General features: G+C 39.5%; 1 protein-coding gene across 2 annotated transcripts in view; it reads right to left on the bottom strand.

The window, feature by feature from the left end:
• The window catches only part of LOC132834428 (E3 ubiquitin-protein ligase NEDD4-like), a 159,058-nt gene that overhangs the window by 116,496 nt on the left and 24,310 nt on the right, over window positions 1-18,252 (bottom strand). For both annotated transcript variants that reach the window (XM_060853363.1, XM_060853364.1), the window contains exons 3-4: window positions 7,955-8,033; window positions 5,951-5,989 (exon numbers count right to left, since the gene is read on the bottom strand). In XM_060853363.1, the coding sequence (XP_060709346.1) occupies window positions 5,951-5,989; window positions 7,955-8,033 (118 nt within the window). The remainder of the gene's footprint in view (window positions 1-5,950; window positions 5,990-7,954; window positions 8,034-18,252) is intronic.

Here is an 18,252-nt window from a genome sequence, read left to right as displayed (position 1 = left end):
AGACTTACTTATATACAGCATCTTTCACTGGGGCATCAATTCAAAAACAGTCAATGTGGTACTTTTTGAATTGTAGCCACTTTTGTAAAAAGTTAATCTAAGAAACCTATCAGTCAATTCAAAATCCCACAAATTTCATTACAGTAAAGTCTAGGACGTCAGTTTAGCATCTTGCCAGACAGATGCAAGGATTAAAGTCCAGGGCCAGGTAGCAGGAATTCAGTTCAGGAGCTAATGGGGCCAAAGGTTTGATTCAAGCATGCAAAAACCTATTGTAATAAAAAGGTAATTTACCCCAGTGCAGGAAACAAAATCACTTGAGTCACTGCAAAATTCAAACAATACAGCAGGAATTCAGAGGCAGTTGACCAATGAATAAGATAGTAATTGATGAGAAGCTCAAACTTCTAATGCCCAATTGGGTTATCACATTGAATTGCATGAATTTATCTTATTATTCAACTTGAAAGCAAATAGTATGATGAAAAACAAGACCTCAATTATGAAAGAAACAAGAACAAATTATTTTTCACAGTTCAAAAATATCTTGGATAGTGGCTTTTAAAAGCCATGGACGATTCAAGAAAGTAAGCTTTCCTGCAAAGAAATCTAATAATATTGTACATTCTATTCCCATAATCCAAATTCTCAAAAGTGGATGACACAGATTGATGCTTTCCTGTCATACGATTAGTGATCAATTAAAGCAAATAGGCCAACATTGGTATTGAGTCTGAAAACCTAGCTCACTGGATTTATCATACTATATCTATATTGCAATACTTTGTCTGCTTTTCACTAGTGATCAAGCTATTTAAGAACCATTAACTGGCTATGAATTGTCTTTGGGGCTCCCAAAGGATATGAATTTTATTTTTTCCTCGTTCTTTCACTGTAGATAAAAGTGCATGATGCAGCAGTGATCTGAAATTTGCATGAAGTCAGTGTCTATATTATAAACACAGAGGAATAAGATGATCATTTGGATCATCGTTGACTCAGGGATTGCAGCTTGACAGGGCCTTTGAGAGAACAATTTGGGGTTCACTTGAAGTTGACTCAGTCCTGGTATAAGGAGCTTACTTTAGAAGGAGAGATTGAATAGGTTAGGCTTATATTTATTGATGTTTAGAAGATTAAGAGGTGATCTTACTGAAACACAAAAGATCGAGAGGGGACTGGATAGGGTTGATACCCAAAAGGATATTTCCTCTTGTAGAGTTGACTAAAACATGGAGACACAGGTAAAGAAGAAAAGATTACCCTCTTAAATATTCCCCCTCTGCTCCATTTTAAATGTATTAGAATGTAGGATTCCCTTCCCCGCGTAGTAATGGAGGCTGGATCTTTAAATTTATTCAGGATCGAATTGGATAGAATATTGATAGACAAGGGAATCAAGGGTTATACAGGGTGTTGCCCGGTTAGTGTAGTGAGACCACAACCAGGTAATCATGATATTACTGATTGATAGAACAGACTGAAAGGGCCAAATGGTCTACTCCTGCTTCAAAGTCCCAAATCAAATGTTTCTTATTAAGGATGAAATGAACTGAATCTTGTGACATGCAACAAGTTCAAAGGACTGTACCCCAGCTTCTCCAGAATTTCACTTTATCAGTTCCAATCTATCATTCTGGAAAGACTTTTTCTCCCACTGTCAAAAGTAGCAGATTTGTATTTTAGCTTTAATCAATCTTTTGCAATCACAATGTGCCTTTCCAGAAAGCAAACATAACAGATCAAGTACACTTTCAATTGTCAATCCATCCATTTCCCCTTTAGCTATTTGTTCCAGAAGTTGAAAAATGTTGTGAAAATGTACAATTGTAAGGACAAAACCAAATGCAACCTAAAAGGCACAAGATCTGTCCTGATGGAGTTCCAAAGATTACAAAGAGCATTTAAAGTGTGTTTCTCTGAGAAGATAATTCAAATATCCTTTAGTGACACCCTGTCATGACTCAGTAATATCAGTCTATTACCAATAATAGCCAAAACTATTTCCAAATTCATTAACAGATAACCTTCATTGTACACCAGATTCAATTGTATTCAAATTTTCAACTCTTTACAATTACTTACATTGAAACCCACCCACCAGTCTTTTGTCTATATACTGCATTTTTGAATTTTTTTGGAGTAGCAGTATCCAGGTTTCACAGCATCAACATGTACAAGTACACCCACTGTTTTTCTGCTTAATGTTGCAAATAGGCCACAAAGATGCAAGCCGAGTTCCACTCATAATCACGCCCACGCAGAGAACATTTGTTAACTGCTTCATAATACTAGTCCATCTGTCATTCATTTTACGAGCAGCAACCTTTAAAACCTTCACATGCAGGACATAACCAATTGCCTTTTGAAAGGGCACTATTAATCCAAGTAAATTACTGTTCCTGAAGTGCTGTAGATTTGTGAATCCACAGAAACCATGTCAACACAATGTCGGAATTGCATTGCACTAAATTTTCAATTTTTCTAGATATTATTTTCCCTTCACTTCTGTTCACCTGTATTGACTTCTTCCCACTCTAAATGAATACAATTCCCCAATTATCATTCGCAAATGCTATGGACCAGACCAAATACCCTTCAAAATATATGAAGGAGCTGAAATCCTAACATTTTCTTATTTAAAGACAAGTGTAAGTTGCTGTGTTCCAGATGCAATTCAATTCGTGTCACTACTCAGCTTTAAGAAAAACACACTTTATTCTTACTCTGCACTTAAAATATAAACAAAAGAAAGAAGAATTAGTCTAACTAAGTCTATTGGAAACCTTTCAAAATAATAGACTATTTAACTACTGAACAGTAATTATTTCAAGATAGTAACATCCCATAAACACAAACTTGGCAAAGGAAAATTCATAAGATATAGGAGCAGAAATTAGGCTATTCAGCCGGTCGAGCCTGCTCTGCCATTCAATCATGGCTAATAAGTTTCACAATCACATTCTCCCCATTACCCTTGATCCTCTTGACAATCAAGAACCTATCTCAGTCTTAAATGTCCTCCATGATCTGGCCTCCAAAGCCTCTGTGGCAATGAATGCCATAGATTCCCCACTCTCTGGTTGAAAAAAGTCTCTCCTTACCTCATTCTAAAAAGGTCTTCCCTTTACTCTAATGCTGTACCCTCCGGTTCGAATCTCTCCTATCAATGGAAACATCTTCCCAACATTCACTCTGTCCAGGCCATTCAGTATTCTTATGTCTCATGTATGTCTCCCTCATCCTTCTCCATAGAGTATAAACCCAGAGTCCTCAAACATTCCTCAAGTGTTAAGCTTTTAATTTCTGGGTCCATTCTTGTCAACCTCCTCTGAACACGCTCCAGGGCCAGGACATCCTTCCTGAGATATGGGGCCCAAAACTGTGCACAATACTCCAAATGTGGACTGACTACAGTCTTATAGAGCCTCAGAAGTACATCCTTGATTTTATATTCAAGTTGTCTCAACATAAATGCCATCATTGCATTTGCCTTCCTAACTACTAACTCAACCTGTGAGTTCACCTTGGGAGAATCCTGGATTAGAACTCCCACATCTCTGCACTTCAGACTTCTGAATCTTCTCCTCATTTAGAAAATAGTCCATGCCTCTATTCTTCCTATCAAAATGCATGACCTCACACTTCCACACATTGTACTCCATCTGCCACTTCTTTGCCCACAGTTCTAACTTGTCCAAATGCTTCTGCAGTCTTCCCATCTTCTCAAAGCTACCTGTCCCTCTACCAGTCTTTGTATCATCTGCAAACTTAGCCAGAATATCCTCAGTTCCTTCATCTAGATCGTTAAATGTATAACGTGAAAAGTTGTGGTCCCAACTCTGAGCCTTGTGGAACACCACTGGTCACCAGCTGCCATCCTGAGAAAGACCCTTTTATCCCCACTCTCAGCCAATCTTTTTCCATGCTAGCACCTTGCCTCTAACACTATGGGCCCTTATCTTACTCAGTAGCCTCCCTGCGCCACCTTGTCAAAGGCCGTCTGAAGTCCAGGTAGATAACATCCATTGGCTCTCTTTGGTCTAACCTGGTCATTACTTCCTCAAAAGAATTTTAGCAGATTTGTCAGGCATGACTTTCCCTTGATGAAACCATGCTGACTTTGCCCTATTTTACCATACACTTCTAAGTATATAGTATAATAGACCATCTCACATGCAATGTTTTTCCAGTCCAGGAGGAAAGACCCTGAAGAGAAAATTCTAGCAGAGAGAGAGAAAACTCTAGTGTTTTGCTGCAACAGGGATGTATGCAGCTTCAAAATCCCCAACAAATACTCAAAGCTAAACTGAAACCCTGGTTCTTTGGGAGTCTGACTCCACCCATTCATGCTGCTTCTATTGTTCCAGCTTTAAAAAAAAACTCCAAAGCCTCACAAGCGGTTTATTTTATCGTCTTGGGATAGAAAGCTCGGCACCTGTTGCTCAAAACCTCTCTCCAAACACAAAAGGCAAGACAAAATACACCACTTAAAACCATAGTATCATCGCACAAATTTCTTGAAAACACAATGTTTTAGCCTCGACCACTTTCCATGGTCGTGAATTCCACAGGCTCACCACTCTCTGGGTGAAAAAGATTCTCCTCACTTTGATCCTAAAAGGTTTAACTCTCATCCTTAAACTATGGCCACTAGTTCTGAAACAATTCTACAATGGAATTAAACAACTTAGTTTTTAAACTTCTATATTCTTAAAACATGCTGATGGCGTGAAAGAAAGTGTGCACGTGTTGATTAAACACATGCACAAATTACATGATTGTCTGCCAGTTTGTCAGATGGAGGCTGGGTGTGAAACACCTCATGCTTGGGGATTTTAGGCTTCAGCAGGTAATTTACATGACAGGACCGTCTACAATAAATGCTGTTTCAATCAATATTAAAGGGAACATTAACACTACCCCAGACATTCTCTGCTAACCAACCAGCTGAACACTCTTAATTTTAAAACTTTAACCTATTTTTTCTAATCAACCTGCTCAGAGATGTTATTACACACCTCTGGAGCAGGTGGGACTTGAACTCATGCCACCTGGTCGGGAGATAGATACACTTAACTGCAGACTCCCTGTTAATTGCATATTGTATTTCATTGTAAGCATGTGGTGTTTATTAACTGGACATTCACAAGTGCCCTGTCTGAACAGGATGATCAACATGAGCACAAGTGCTCTATAATGAGAGACAGACTAAAAAACTTTGTTGGCTTAGAAGTGTTCACTTCTAAATGTGTAACTTATTTACAAAATTACAAAACTGTAAAGATTCACTCCAATTCTAGCCTTCACAAGCTGATTTCCTGGAATAGAATACACCTGTGAACAGTGCCACAGGTTTCCATGCTACACAGTTCTACTTGCTCTTTGGTTAAAATACTTCCTGATTGTAAATTACAAAATTCAATGGCTGTTATTAATTAAGTTAAAATTGCTCACAGTTTAGACAGATGATTATAAATGATGAAAGAAAAATTAAAATTTATAGAATGCTTTGCCCCTGGGAACCCACAGTTGAGATGCACTTGACAGAAGCAAGTATTCTATCAGTCACTACTGTCTGAGTGATGAGATTAGCAGTATTTGAAACTGCAGCCAAATTTTAAAGTAGCCTGCGGAAATCAATGTAAACAATCTGATTCAGAAGGACTAAATTAGGTGAACCAAACTTTTTTGATTTCTGGCATTACCATTAAGCATATGGAACATTTGGTAGTGCAAAAATATGCAAAGTCTGCAAAGATTGGAGTTCCTGTGTGGGTTATAGCTCATGAGCAGGTTGATGTCAGTCTAACTGAAGGGTTAAAGAAGTCTTGCATACAATAATCTTACTTTTGTTCAAAATACAGCAAATAGAACATATCACTTTAAAAATATTTAATGCAAAATATTAATGAACTACAAAAGCCCAAAGCAAAGTATGTATACTTACTCTGAAGAAAAATTCTTCATTCCATTTTGGATCTAAGGTCTGAAAAAAAAAGCTGCTGTAAATTACTTTATAAACTTAAATTTCATAATTAAACAAAATGACATAATTATACATAATGAGCAATTGTTATATTCCAGTTGGATACCATGCTTACATTTAACAGAAGTCCATTCCGGTGAAATTATGTATAAAGTCATTATTCAGGGTGGGCTGAATTTTTATATACTTTCATTTTATATTAAACAAACAGAATCACAGATGTTCAGAAAACAAAGAAGTTGGGTTAATTGAAGCAGCAAAGTCTTTTAGTCATTTTAAGAGACAAGATCTGACAATGTTATCACAGACGAAAGATTGACCCTGACAGTTACTGTAAATGTGGACTTGGGAATGTTTAATGGGGTGAGAAAGAAGCTGTCAGTGATATAGTGCACACAGATGCAAAATAGCAAATATGTTTGTGTTTCAAAGAATAAAAGTACACAGACATACTTATTGACAAAGATCAAATCAGTTTCAGTAAAAACGGCCTCAGTTTCATTTAAAAATTGGTAATAATGGTTTCTTGTACACCTCTGGTAAACAAGGGTGTCAGTTTGACTACTTTTCAGAAATAACAGGCTGGCTGCTGGCCTCAAAAATGTCCAAGGCTTGTCCTCAACATTTCAGTAATTGGTTGAGCTGCATATTCCTTACGGTTGTCATACAGTGACCTCTGGGACTTTTAGATTTTTCCACAGGAGATAGATTCCTGCCTCTGTATATTTTGTTCATTTATGCAGTTACAAACTCAGCTGATGATAATGCTGGACAAGTCAGATCCCAAAGTGAAACTTGACTTTATAGACCATCAGTTTTGCTTTTACAATTTGGTTACCATAGTCATCATTCAGCAAAGGTGGACCAAGATGTGAATAACAAAAAAGAAAAAAAAAAGAAAGAGAAGACTAGAAAGAGACAAAGATAGGTTGTAAACATTTCCAAAAGGTAGGTAAAGAAGACAAGCTTGGTGAAAATAAATATGGACGCATTAGAGGCAGATACCAATGAAATTTATAATGAGGGATTGCCAGTTACATTAATCTGTCTTCACTGTGGAAGAAACCAAGAACCATTCCGAAATAACTGGGGACCAATAAATTCAGTGAGAGAAATTTCAAAAATCAAAAGAGGAGAAAACATAGGAGAAATGAACGGAACCAAGTGGTGCCAGATTCCCTAGTCTTGGTTGCCTTCGTCCTAAAGTTTTAAGAGTTAGATACAGAGATGGCAGATTTCTTTAGTTTCTAGATTAATTCCCAAGCATTGGAAACACATGAGCATAACGTCATTATTTAAGAAAGGCGGTCGAGAGAAAATAGGAAACTAGAAATTAGTAGAGCATCGATAATGGGGAAAATGCTAGACTCTATTAGGCATTTTTAAAAGGGCCCCTACCTAGATGGTCAACTAAAGAGAACAAAAGAGATTTATGAAAAGGAAACTACACAGAAAATTTTCTTAAGAGTTTTTTTTTGAGGATATAAGCAGGAAGATGGATAATGGGAAACCAATCTACGTACTGCACTGAATTTTCAAAAAGCATTCGATAAAGTGCTGCACAAGATGTTAACATACAAAACAAGTACTAAAGGACGTGGATTACATATTAGTCTGGATTGCAAAATAGTTAATGGATTAAAAAAAAAGTAGGAATAAGAGGATACATCTCAGTTGTATAAATTGGAGTGCCTCATTTTTTCTTTAGTTCCCAAAGATCTCACTTAGACATAAGTATCTACAGGCCTCTGATTTACAGAATTCTTCAGAGATCCCCTTGTTCAGTGCAATACTGTTATAAGACTTTCTTTTTAGCGCTTCAGTCAACTGCGTATAGTCATATTAAAATTGCAATCTCATGGCGGTTTATACAATAATTTCTGTACAGAAATTCATTCCTATACTTATCTTGGAAATTTTGAAATTAAAAAAAGGTGAAGAATGTCAGGGTAATAAATTACTGACCTTCTTGATTGTCTTGGTTTGAACACTGGTCAGCTCTTCATTTATTGGATCATACAAAGTCACTTTAGCATATGGATCACTATGCAAAAAAGAAAGAAAAAATGAGCTACAATCTCTGTTGACAGTTTAGATAAGAACAGTCATAACTAGTGAAATTATATCACCTGTCCAGACAGCCTCAGATGTACCTGCAACCAGTGACAGCCACAGATGGCAGATCAGCTTTTTGAGAATGAACTACAGAAAGTAACAGGCCCAGATGGAGTCCCTGGCTGTGCACTCAGATGCTGCGTGGACCAGTTTGCGGGAGTATTTGCAGACATCTTTGACCTCGTGTTGACGTGAGATTCTCACCTGATTCAATAAGACCTCCATCATCCCAGCACCAAAAAAACAAATCAGGCAACGGACAAGACGACAGAGGGTGGAGGTGGATGGTTGTTTTTCAGACCGGAGGCCTGTGACCAGCGGTGTGCCACAAGGATCAGTGCTGGGTCCACTGCTTTTCATCATTTATATAAATGATTTGCATGCGAATATAGGAGGTATAGTTGATAAGCTTGCAGATGACACCAAAATTGGAGGTATAATGGACAGCGAAGGTTACCTCAGAATACAATGGGATCTTGATCAGATGGGCTGAGGAATGGCAGATGGACTTTAATTTAGATAAATGTGAGGTGTTGCGTTTTGGAAAAGCAAATCAGAGCAGGATTTATACACCTAATGGTAAGTGGGGAATGTTGCTGTACAAAAACATCTTAGAATACAGGTCCATAGTTCCTTAAAAATGGAGTGCCAGGCATATAGGATAGTGAAGATGGCATTTGGTATGCTTTCCCTTATCGGTCAGAGCATTGAGTATAAGAATTGGGAGGTCATGTTGCGGATCTACAAGACATTGGTTAGGCCACTTCTTAAATATTGTGTGCAATTCTGGTCTCCTTTCTATTGGAAGGATGTTGTGACACTTGAAAGGGTTCGGACAAGATTTACAAGGATGTTGCCAGGGTTGGAGTGTTTGAACTCTAGGGAGAGGCTGAATAGACTGGGGCTGTTTTCCCTGGATGTCGGAGGCTGAGGGGTGACCTTATACAGGCTTATAAATCATAGATAGGGTGAATAGCCAAGGTCTTTTTCCCAGAATAGGGGTGTCCAAAACTAGAGGGCATAGATAAAGAGTGCAGTGGAACGGGGAATGGAGGTGGTGCAGAGAGCTGTCTGGATGACAGACGCAGTGAAAGCACATTGTGAGAGGGGTGTCCGAGGTGGATCAAGTGAATTTGAGGGCAGGGTAGAATTGGGAATGAAGTCGATGAACTGCTCCAGTTTAGCCTGGTGCAGGACGCAGCATCAATGTAGTCATTGATGTAATGACGGAACAGTTGGGCAAGTGCCTGTGTAGGTACTGGAGAGGGACTGTTTGACATAGTGGCCAAAGAAGCAGGTGTAGCTGGGGTCCCTCTGAGAGGAAGTGGCAGTGGCAGGTACAATTACAATTACAACTACAACATTTAAAAGGCATCTGGATCGGTACATGAATAGCAAGGGTTTAGAGGGATATGGGCTAAGTGCTGGCAAATGGGACTAGATTAACTTAGGATATCTGGTCAGCACGAATGAGTTGGACTGAAGGGTCTGTTTCCATGCTGTACTCTATGACCTTAATGACTGCTGCTCACTGGCTCCGACATCCATTATGAAGTGCTTCGAGAGGTTAGTAACGACACACATCAACTCCAGCCTTCCAGATTGCATTGATTCACTATGATTTGCTTATCACCACAATAGGTCCATAGCTGACACCATCTCACAGACCATACACTCAATTATACAGCACTGAAACAGATCCTTCAGTCTAACTCATCCATATCGACCAGATAGCTTAAACTGACCTCATGCCATTTGTCAGCATTTGGCTCATATCCCTTCCTATTCATGTATCCATCTAGATGCCTTTTACATGTTGCAATTGCAATTTTACCTGCCTCCACTACTTCCTCTGGCAGCTTGTTACATACACGCACCACCCTCTGAAGATGTTGTCCCTCATATCCCTTTTAAATCTTTCCCCTCTCAATCTTATATCTATGCCTTCTAGTTTTGGACTCTCTACCCTCGGGAAAAGATCTTGGCTATTCATCTGATCTACATCCTTCATGATTTTAGAAATCTCTATGAGGTCACCCCTCAGCCTCCGATGCTTCAGGGAAAACAGGCCCAGCCTGTTCACCCTCTCCCTATAGCTCAAACCCTCCAACCTTGGCAGTATCCTAGTAAATCTTTTCTGAACACTTTCAAGTTTCACAACATCCTTCCTAGAGGAGGGAGACCAGAATTGCACACAATATTCAAAAAGTGGCCTAACCAATGTCCTGTACAACGGCTTCATGACAACCCAATTCCAATACTCAATGCACTGACCAATGATACCTGGAACAATCTGATACTCATCTCTGGAACATCTGGATAACAAGGACACCTACATCAAACTCCTATTTATTGACTTTAGCTTCACCTTCAACACCATAATTCCAACAAAACTCATTTCCAAACACCAGGATCTAGGACTCTGCTCTCCCCTCTGGAGCTGTTTTAACTCTATTTACAAATTTGCTGATAATACCAGAATATTGGTTAGGAAATCAAAAAACAATGAGACAGAGTATGGGAAAGAGAGAGACAACTTAATAGCATGGAGTAAAGACAACAACACCCTCAATGTCAGCAAAACAAAGCAGCTGGTCATCAACTTCAGGAAGAGGAATGGGGGGCACACACCTCTCTGTAAGAATGGTGCTAAGGTGGAGATGGTTGAAAACATCAAGCTCTCTGGGAGTGATGATCACCAATCTGTTCTAGTCCATCCACATTGACATGACCGTCAAGAAAGCACAACAATGTCTCTACTTCCTATTCAGCATGTCTACAATGACTCTTACCAATTTTTAGACTTGCACTATAGGAGGCATCCTAACCAAATGCATCACACTTGGGATGGCAATTGCTCTGCCCAAGATTGCAAGAGATTATAGAACATAGCCCAATCCATCATGAAACCAAGCCTTTCTTCCATTGACTTTACCTAGACTTCCGCTGTCTCGGGAAAGCAGCCAACATAATCAAAGATCCCTCCCAGCCTATCTATATTCACTTCCCCCCTCTTCCATCGGGCAGAAAATACTAAAGATTTAAAACACGTACCACCAAATTTAAGAACAGCTTCTTACCCACTGTTTTCAGACTTATGAACAAACTCTCATAATAGAGTAATCTCCCTGCATCTTTTCTGGAACTGTAACACTATATTCTGCATTCTGTTCCAGAACCCTGATACGCTTATGATTTGTCTGATTAGCATGCAATACAATACTTTTCACTGTATCTTGGTACACTTAACAATAATAAATCACATCAAATTTCTGCCAGATTTTCAAAGGTCATTTCTGTTAAATTTTCAGGAGACAGACATACTGTTGGACCATTGGTACAGATAAGGATGTTTTCTCCTCCCAGTTCAGATTCTTCCTTTTCAATAAAGGCAGCACACATTGGGATAGAGCAGAGAATAAAGTCACTTACACTGTTAATGATTATACATGAAACAAGAAGAGAACTTCATAAAACAACCCCTGAAAATGTCTGTTCTCTAATAACAAAAAACTGTTGCATTGGATTGAACAGGTTACATAATCTCTAACAGATGGATATTACTATTAAGTGGAAGAAGTAAATCCATATCTCGACTGAAGGCAGCATTTGGCACGTTTGCCTTCATTGGCCAGAGTATTGAGTGTAGGCTTTGGGATGCCGTGTGGTGACTGCACCATACATTAATGAGGCCACTTTATAATACTGTATACAATTCCAGTGCCCTGCCACAGGAAGGATGTCGTTAAACTTGAAAGAATTCAGAAAAGATTTACCAGAATGTTGCTGGGACTGGAGGGTTTGAGCTGTAGGGAAGAAATTGGATTGGTTGGGACCATTACCCCTAGAGAGTCAGAAGCTGAGGGGTGATCTTCTAAAATCACGAGGGGCATAGATAATGCAAATAGCCACGGTCTTTTTCCAAGGGTGGGTGAGTCCAGAACCAGACGGCACAAGTTTAAGTTGAGAGGGGAAAGATTTGAAAAGGACCTGAGGGTCAACTTTTCACAAAAGGTGGTGCGTGCATGGAGCAAGCTGCCAATGGAAGTGGTAGAGACAGGTATAATTAAAACATCTAAAAGACATTTGGACAGGTACATGAATAGGAAAGGTTTAGAGGAATTTAGGGCAAACGCAGGCGATTTAGGATCAGCAACAACAAGGTAGACCAGAGGGTCTGTATCTGTGCTGTAGGACTCTTGTGACAATACTGCTCCTTTAATAAGGTTATGTTGTCCTTGGATTTTTTTCCCCAGAAGTGACATAAAGGCAGAGGTTCTGACATGTCTAGGTTTATCTACTTGAAGAATCTTTTAAGTGTTTTTAAAGAAACAGTTGTACAATGAGAAGGTGAGTGGCCAGTTCTCCCAACTCAGCTTTTGTCTGGTTTGTGTTGGTTTTAGCAGTCTAGCTGTTCAAAGCTGTGGCCAAAGAAACAGCTCCATGCTGATTTCCACCCTCCCCCAACACCCCCTCGCTGCATTTGATTTTTTACCTTTTTTTGCCAAGTGTTGTTTTTGGGATGCTGCAACAGCATTATTTAATTGCATTTTGTGTTGATTGGGTTTTCAAATAGTTATGTTAGTCTAAACATGGTTTTCTTTTGTTCACGTATAAATAAATTCTGTTTTGTTTAAAACAAGTGATTAGGCCAGTTGCATCACTCCTGGAATATCCACTCTATATCTGCTTAAGACAACTAGAAAAAAAAAGTTAGGGTCTGGGCTATCTTCTTGAAATGCTTTCAGCGTGTCCAGCCTGGTCTATAATACTGTATAATTCCAGAATGGACATCTGTCCAGTTAGTAAATCTTACTTAACTACAACAAGCACTTAACTATACTCATACTGTTTTTTTAAAAAAATGTATGATAAATTTGACCTGTCCTAAAATGCCTCACATTCAGGATCAAGCACCATCAAGTACAGGAGCATAAGTCTCTTGTATTTTTCTTTTTTTCTCTCTTTTTCTTCAGAAAACCAGAATGCAAGGGCTCAGCCTTGCCACAAGATCAGCACTGCTTTACTTAAAGTAAAAAGAGAAAAGAGTAACACACAGGTTGTAACCAGCCAGTGAAACAACAGTTCCCTAACGGAGGACTGAATTACACCCGAAACACATTGACTATGTAAATCAGGTAGTTTAGAAATCCATCCTCAATAAAAAAAGGAATACCAGTTAACAAAACTGGCTTTCTGAACCAGCCAGTTTATGAATCAGGTTCTCCCAAAAAACACAGTAGAAACAGCAGCAGTAACACATTGACTATAGCCCAGCCAGCACAGAGTCCATCCCTTAAACCAAAGAGAATACAAATCTCCCATAAGCCTCTTGTATTCTGCAATGTAGTAAATTACCATTAATTGAAGAACTACTTCTCATGGATCAGCATGATTTCTTTCTCCTCAGATAAGCCAATCTGATAATTTCTTGTATAAGACCTGTATTGAGCCAAATAGCTAAAATCAAGATTTTGTTGAGTAGTTTAGCATTGTGGGTCCAAACACACATGTGGGACAAACCCAGGCTGCCAACCTCCAATGCCAGTTAAGAGGAATCCTTTGTCTCTCTAGTTTGGCTGAGGTTAGATTCCCACTCATAGAAGAGAAAAGGTGTGTGCAACCTACACCATATAAATTTAACAAAGTCACATTCATAAAGATCTTAATAGTAATAGTAGGTAGTATATCAAATCCAATGATAACTGCAGCAATCTAACAGCATCATCCTCTCTGAAGGCAACATCAAGATCCTAATCATTCAAAACTAGCTCTAAGTTGTTACTTTTCTGTCTGACACCATCTTCTTGAAACAACTGCTCCAGTTGGAACTCTGTCATGGCTGGGGATGCCCAGAAAATGCATTACAGATGTCCTCAAGGAATTCCTGAAATAGTCAAACATATCTTCTGGCTCAGGAGTGTCTCTGGCATACAACTAACCAACTTGGAGAAAGTCCAAATCAGAAACCGTATCGAGTCACTTAACTGGGACCAGGTAGAATCAACGCTAAGGACTCAAATCTGTAAAACATCAAATCCACTCACTCCACCAAGCATCACCTGCCTTGCATACATTGGTTTTATCAGACATCTCATGACCCATCAAAGTGGACGTTTCTCAATTCCAAGGACTGCCTAAAGCCTAGTAATCTCATAACAATCCTACAGGATTTCAAAAGTTGTTTAATTTAACAGCTCTGCACCCCATAATCTGGTTTAGGCTTACATTCTTGCCATAAGACAGTAGCTTAAATTAGCAAACAGAATATTTCCCCAACAGTGATTAACTTATTACAGCTATTTCAACTGAACACAAGTAAAACTTTTTTTTGAAAAGCACAAATACAATCAACTTGACCCATAATCAGGAAGTTGTGACAAAGCAGTAATGTCACTAGACTATCATTTGAGAGGCCCAGTCTAATGCTATTGGCACATGGGTTTAAACACCACCATAACAGTTGCTGGAATCTGGAAATGAAAACAAGCCTCAATGAATGGTGACCAGAAATCCATTAATTGTAAAGACCTATCTGATTCACTAATGTTGTAATTCTGACATGCCCTACCTATTCACTTTTAAAATCAAGGACAGGCAACAAAGGTTGGTTTTCCCAGGAACAACCATATCCCATGAAATAATAATAAAAAAGCTAATCATCTGACTGACTAGAAATTTGGATACAATTCTCACAATTGTAACATGTTTTACAGTTTGGGAGGTGCTGGTGTTGGACTATAACCTGGTGTTGTGAGATTTTAAACATGTTACAAGGTAAATTGGAAATCTGATGAATGGTCAAAGAAACCACACAGCGCCATCTGCAGGTCACAGATCAAGCCATCTTCACCAAACAACACACGTCCCTCTCTATACCATGGACTTAATGATCCATCTGGCAGCAAATTACAATTGATTATAAGTGATGATTGCTTTAAAGTTATCCTGGTGAAAGCAAAGTTGTACTTTTCAAAGTTACTTGAAACGCACCCTAAATGCATTGAATTGGAGAAGGAAATTTGATTTTCATAATAGTATAATTGGGTGTAACCTAACTAAGCAGTCCCTCATAACAGAAATTGCTGAAGAAACTCAGCAGGTCTGGCAGCATCAATGGAGAGAAAACAGAATTAACACTTTGGGTCCAGTGATCCTTCTTCAGAGGTAGACAGTTGCGAAGAAAAGGTGGTATTTATGCTGAAGACAGAGGCTGGGATGTAAAGGAATTAATGATAGGTAGAGATGAAGCCTAGACGGAGAGACAGACAGTTAGGCAGACAAAGGGATGGATAGTGGTAAGGCAGGCAGACGGAAAAGCTGCTAATTGTGACTATAATTATGGGAAAGGGGGCTGGCTGTGCTGAAAGTAGCCCATGTCATCTCAGGGACTTGGTGTGGGGATGTGTACAGGACATGGAAGGTGGTGGTCAGATTCTAAAATTATTGAACTTGCAATTGAGATCCTGAACACTGCAGGGGCCCCAAACAGAAATGAGGTGCTGTTCTTCCAGTTTAAATTCAGCCTCGCTGGAGCACTGCACCAGGCCTTAAACAGAGATGTTAGCAAGGGAACACAGTGGTGTGTTGAAGTGGCAGGCAACTGGAAGCACAGGGTTTTTTTTGCCGATGGAATACATGTGCTCTCTAAAGCATTTACCCAGTCTGCATTTCACCTTCCCAATGTAGAGAAGACCGCATTCTGAGTAGCGAATACAGTAGACTAGATTGAATCAAGTACAGGTATACTGCTGTTTCACCAGGAAAGTGTGTCTGGGACCTTGAATAGTGAGGAGAGAGGAAGTAAATGAGCAGGTGATTCTGCGATTGCACTGGGAGGTGGTGTGGTTGTGGGAAAGTATTCAATGTGGAACAGGGTGCCCAGAGTGAACAATCCCTCTGGAAGGCTGACAGGAAAGGGAATGTGTGTCTACTGGCAGCTAATGATCCCAAATCATAGACCTGAAACATTGACTGAAACATTCCACAGAGTCTCCAGCAAATTCTGTTTTTCTTGCAGCATTCTCAATCCTTTGTTTACTTTCGACAGTCCCTCAGTTCTGCAATTATCATGTTGCAAGTTTGATGGAACATCAAGCATAAAAGGAATGAATCATCACAAATGCAGCCCACTTGAAGGGCCTAAAACAAGAACCACTGCATGAAGGGCTAAACAAAAATGCCAAAGTATTACACGGCAACTGGAGATCCAACACAGACACCATTCAGCAGCACTTAAGACTAGCCTCTTGCACCTTAAGTGTCTTTAGTCTCTGTAATCTTCAGAAATCATGATTTCTCAAAGACTCTGAGAATGTGCAACATGGTGCACATATAACAAGTTGCTTAAAATACACCATGAAGTTGTGCCCTGAAAGCATCTGAATAAATCAGAAATATCTTGGATATCACTAAGACAATCAAATAGATTGTACCGAAATGTATTTTGATACAAATACATCACAATGCCATACAATGTACTGGAATGATACATGGGTTTCATGACTTTGTATAAATGACTACTCCCTATACCCTGCATAGAGAGACAGTGGCATATTGGTAATGGGACTGGAGAGTAATCCAGAAACGCAAGGCCTGGAAACATAGGTTCAAATCCAATCACAGCAACTAATGAAACTGGAATTCAATTAATTCATTAATAAATCCAGAATTGAAAACTAACCCCAGTAAATATGAAGTTGAAGCTCACATTGATTATTATAAAAGCCGACCTGGTTCACTAGTGTCCCGTCTGCTTGTCATGTGATTCCAGACCTACAGCAATGTGTCAAATCAATTGCAAGCCTCTATTCAAGAACAATAAAAGGAACCCACATCAAATGCTGATTTTGCCAGTGACACTCTCAGCCCTTAAAGATACATAGACTCTGTAGCAAGATTGTCATAATATGTTGGTGCTACTGGTTGGAGACAGAATCATTTCATTTGTTGCAAGTGTAATAAGTCAATAGGAATGGTAACATAATAATTAGCCTGCTGGAACAGTAATTCATGGACTAAGTTTAATGCGACAGACGTGATTTCAAATCCCATTACGGCAGCTATGAAATTGACATTCCGTTACTTAGAACACCTAGCCCAGGTGACCGAAGGCACAGGCCAAGATGAAGTAAAGAAAATTAGGAAAAAGGAGACTAAAAACTGGAGAAGTCATAGCAGTTTTCCTTAAAGAGAGAGGAAATTTGATGGGTGAATTCAGAATCCAGGAACAGTCTGGATAGACCAGGAGCAGAGAAACTATTCCCTTCGACAGGAGGGTAGAGAACCAGAGGACATTGATTTAAGAGTGAGTGGATCAAACTTGACATGAAGAAAAATTGTCCTTTCCTTTGAAAAAATGCAGTGCATTATTCGAGTCTGTAATGCATTGCCTAAATGTGGCAGAGGCTGACTCAATACTGGTATTCAAAAGAGAATTGGATAGATGTCTGAAGAGGAATAAAAAAAAGTTGCATGGCTACAAGGAGAAAGGGGACTAGTGGAGTTGCTTTTGTAAATAGCCCACAATGATCAGCTGGTTATCTGGTCTCTTTCCACGTGTAATCATTCTTTATCCTATAAATAGGAATAGATCATACTGCATCTAGAGTCTGATCTACCATTCAGTAAGGTTATAGCTGACCTTCTATCTCTACTCCATCCCCTACTCAAACCCTTGATTCTTAGTCAGCAAGGAGAAAAAGTGAGGACTGCAGATCCTGGAGATCAGAATCAAAGAATGCAGTGCCGGAAAAATGCAGCCAGTCAGGCGGCATCCGTGGAGCAGGAGAGTCAACATTTCAAGCATAAGTTCTTTATCAGAGAAGGGGAAGCAGCCCAAGGGGACGGAGAGATAAATGAAGAGGGTGGGGCTGGGGAAAAGGTAGCTGGCAATGCAATAGATAGATGGAGGCTGGGTGAAGGTGATAGGTCAGAAAGGAGGGTAGAGTGGATAGGTGGGAAGGAAGATGGATAGCTAGGACAGTTCAAGATGGTGGTGCCGAGTTGGAAGGTTGGATCTGGGATAAAGTTGTGTGTGTGTGTGTGTGTGTGTGTGTGTGTGTGGGGGGGGGGGGGGGGGGGGGGGGAAGATGGTGAAATCTAACATTGATCCCACATTGTTGGAGGGTCCCAAGGTTGAAGATGAG

This window comes from Hemiscyllium ocellatum, chromosome 39 (assembly GCF_020745735.1).
Source record: "Hemiscyllium ocellatum isolate sHemOce1 chromosome 39, sHemOce1.pat.X.cur, whole genome shotgun sequence".
NCBI lineage: Eukaryota > Metazoa > Chordata > Chondrichthyes > Orectolobiformes > Hemiscylliidae > Hemiscyllium > Hemiscyllium ocellatum.
This window is presented reverse-complemented; position numbering and strand designations above follow the sequence as displayed.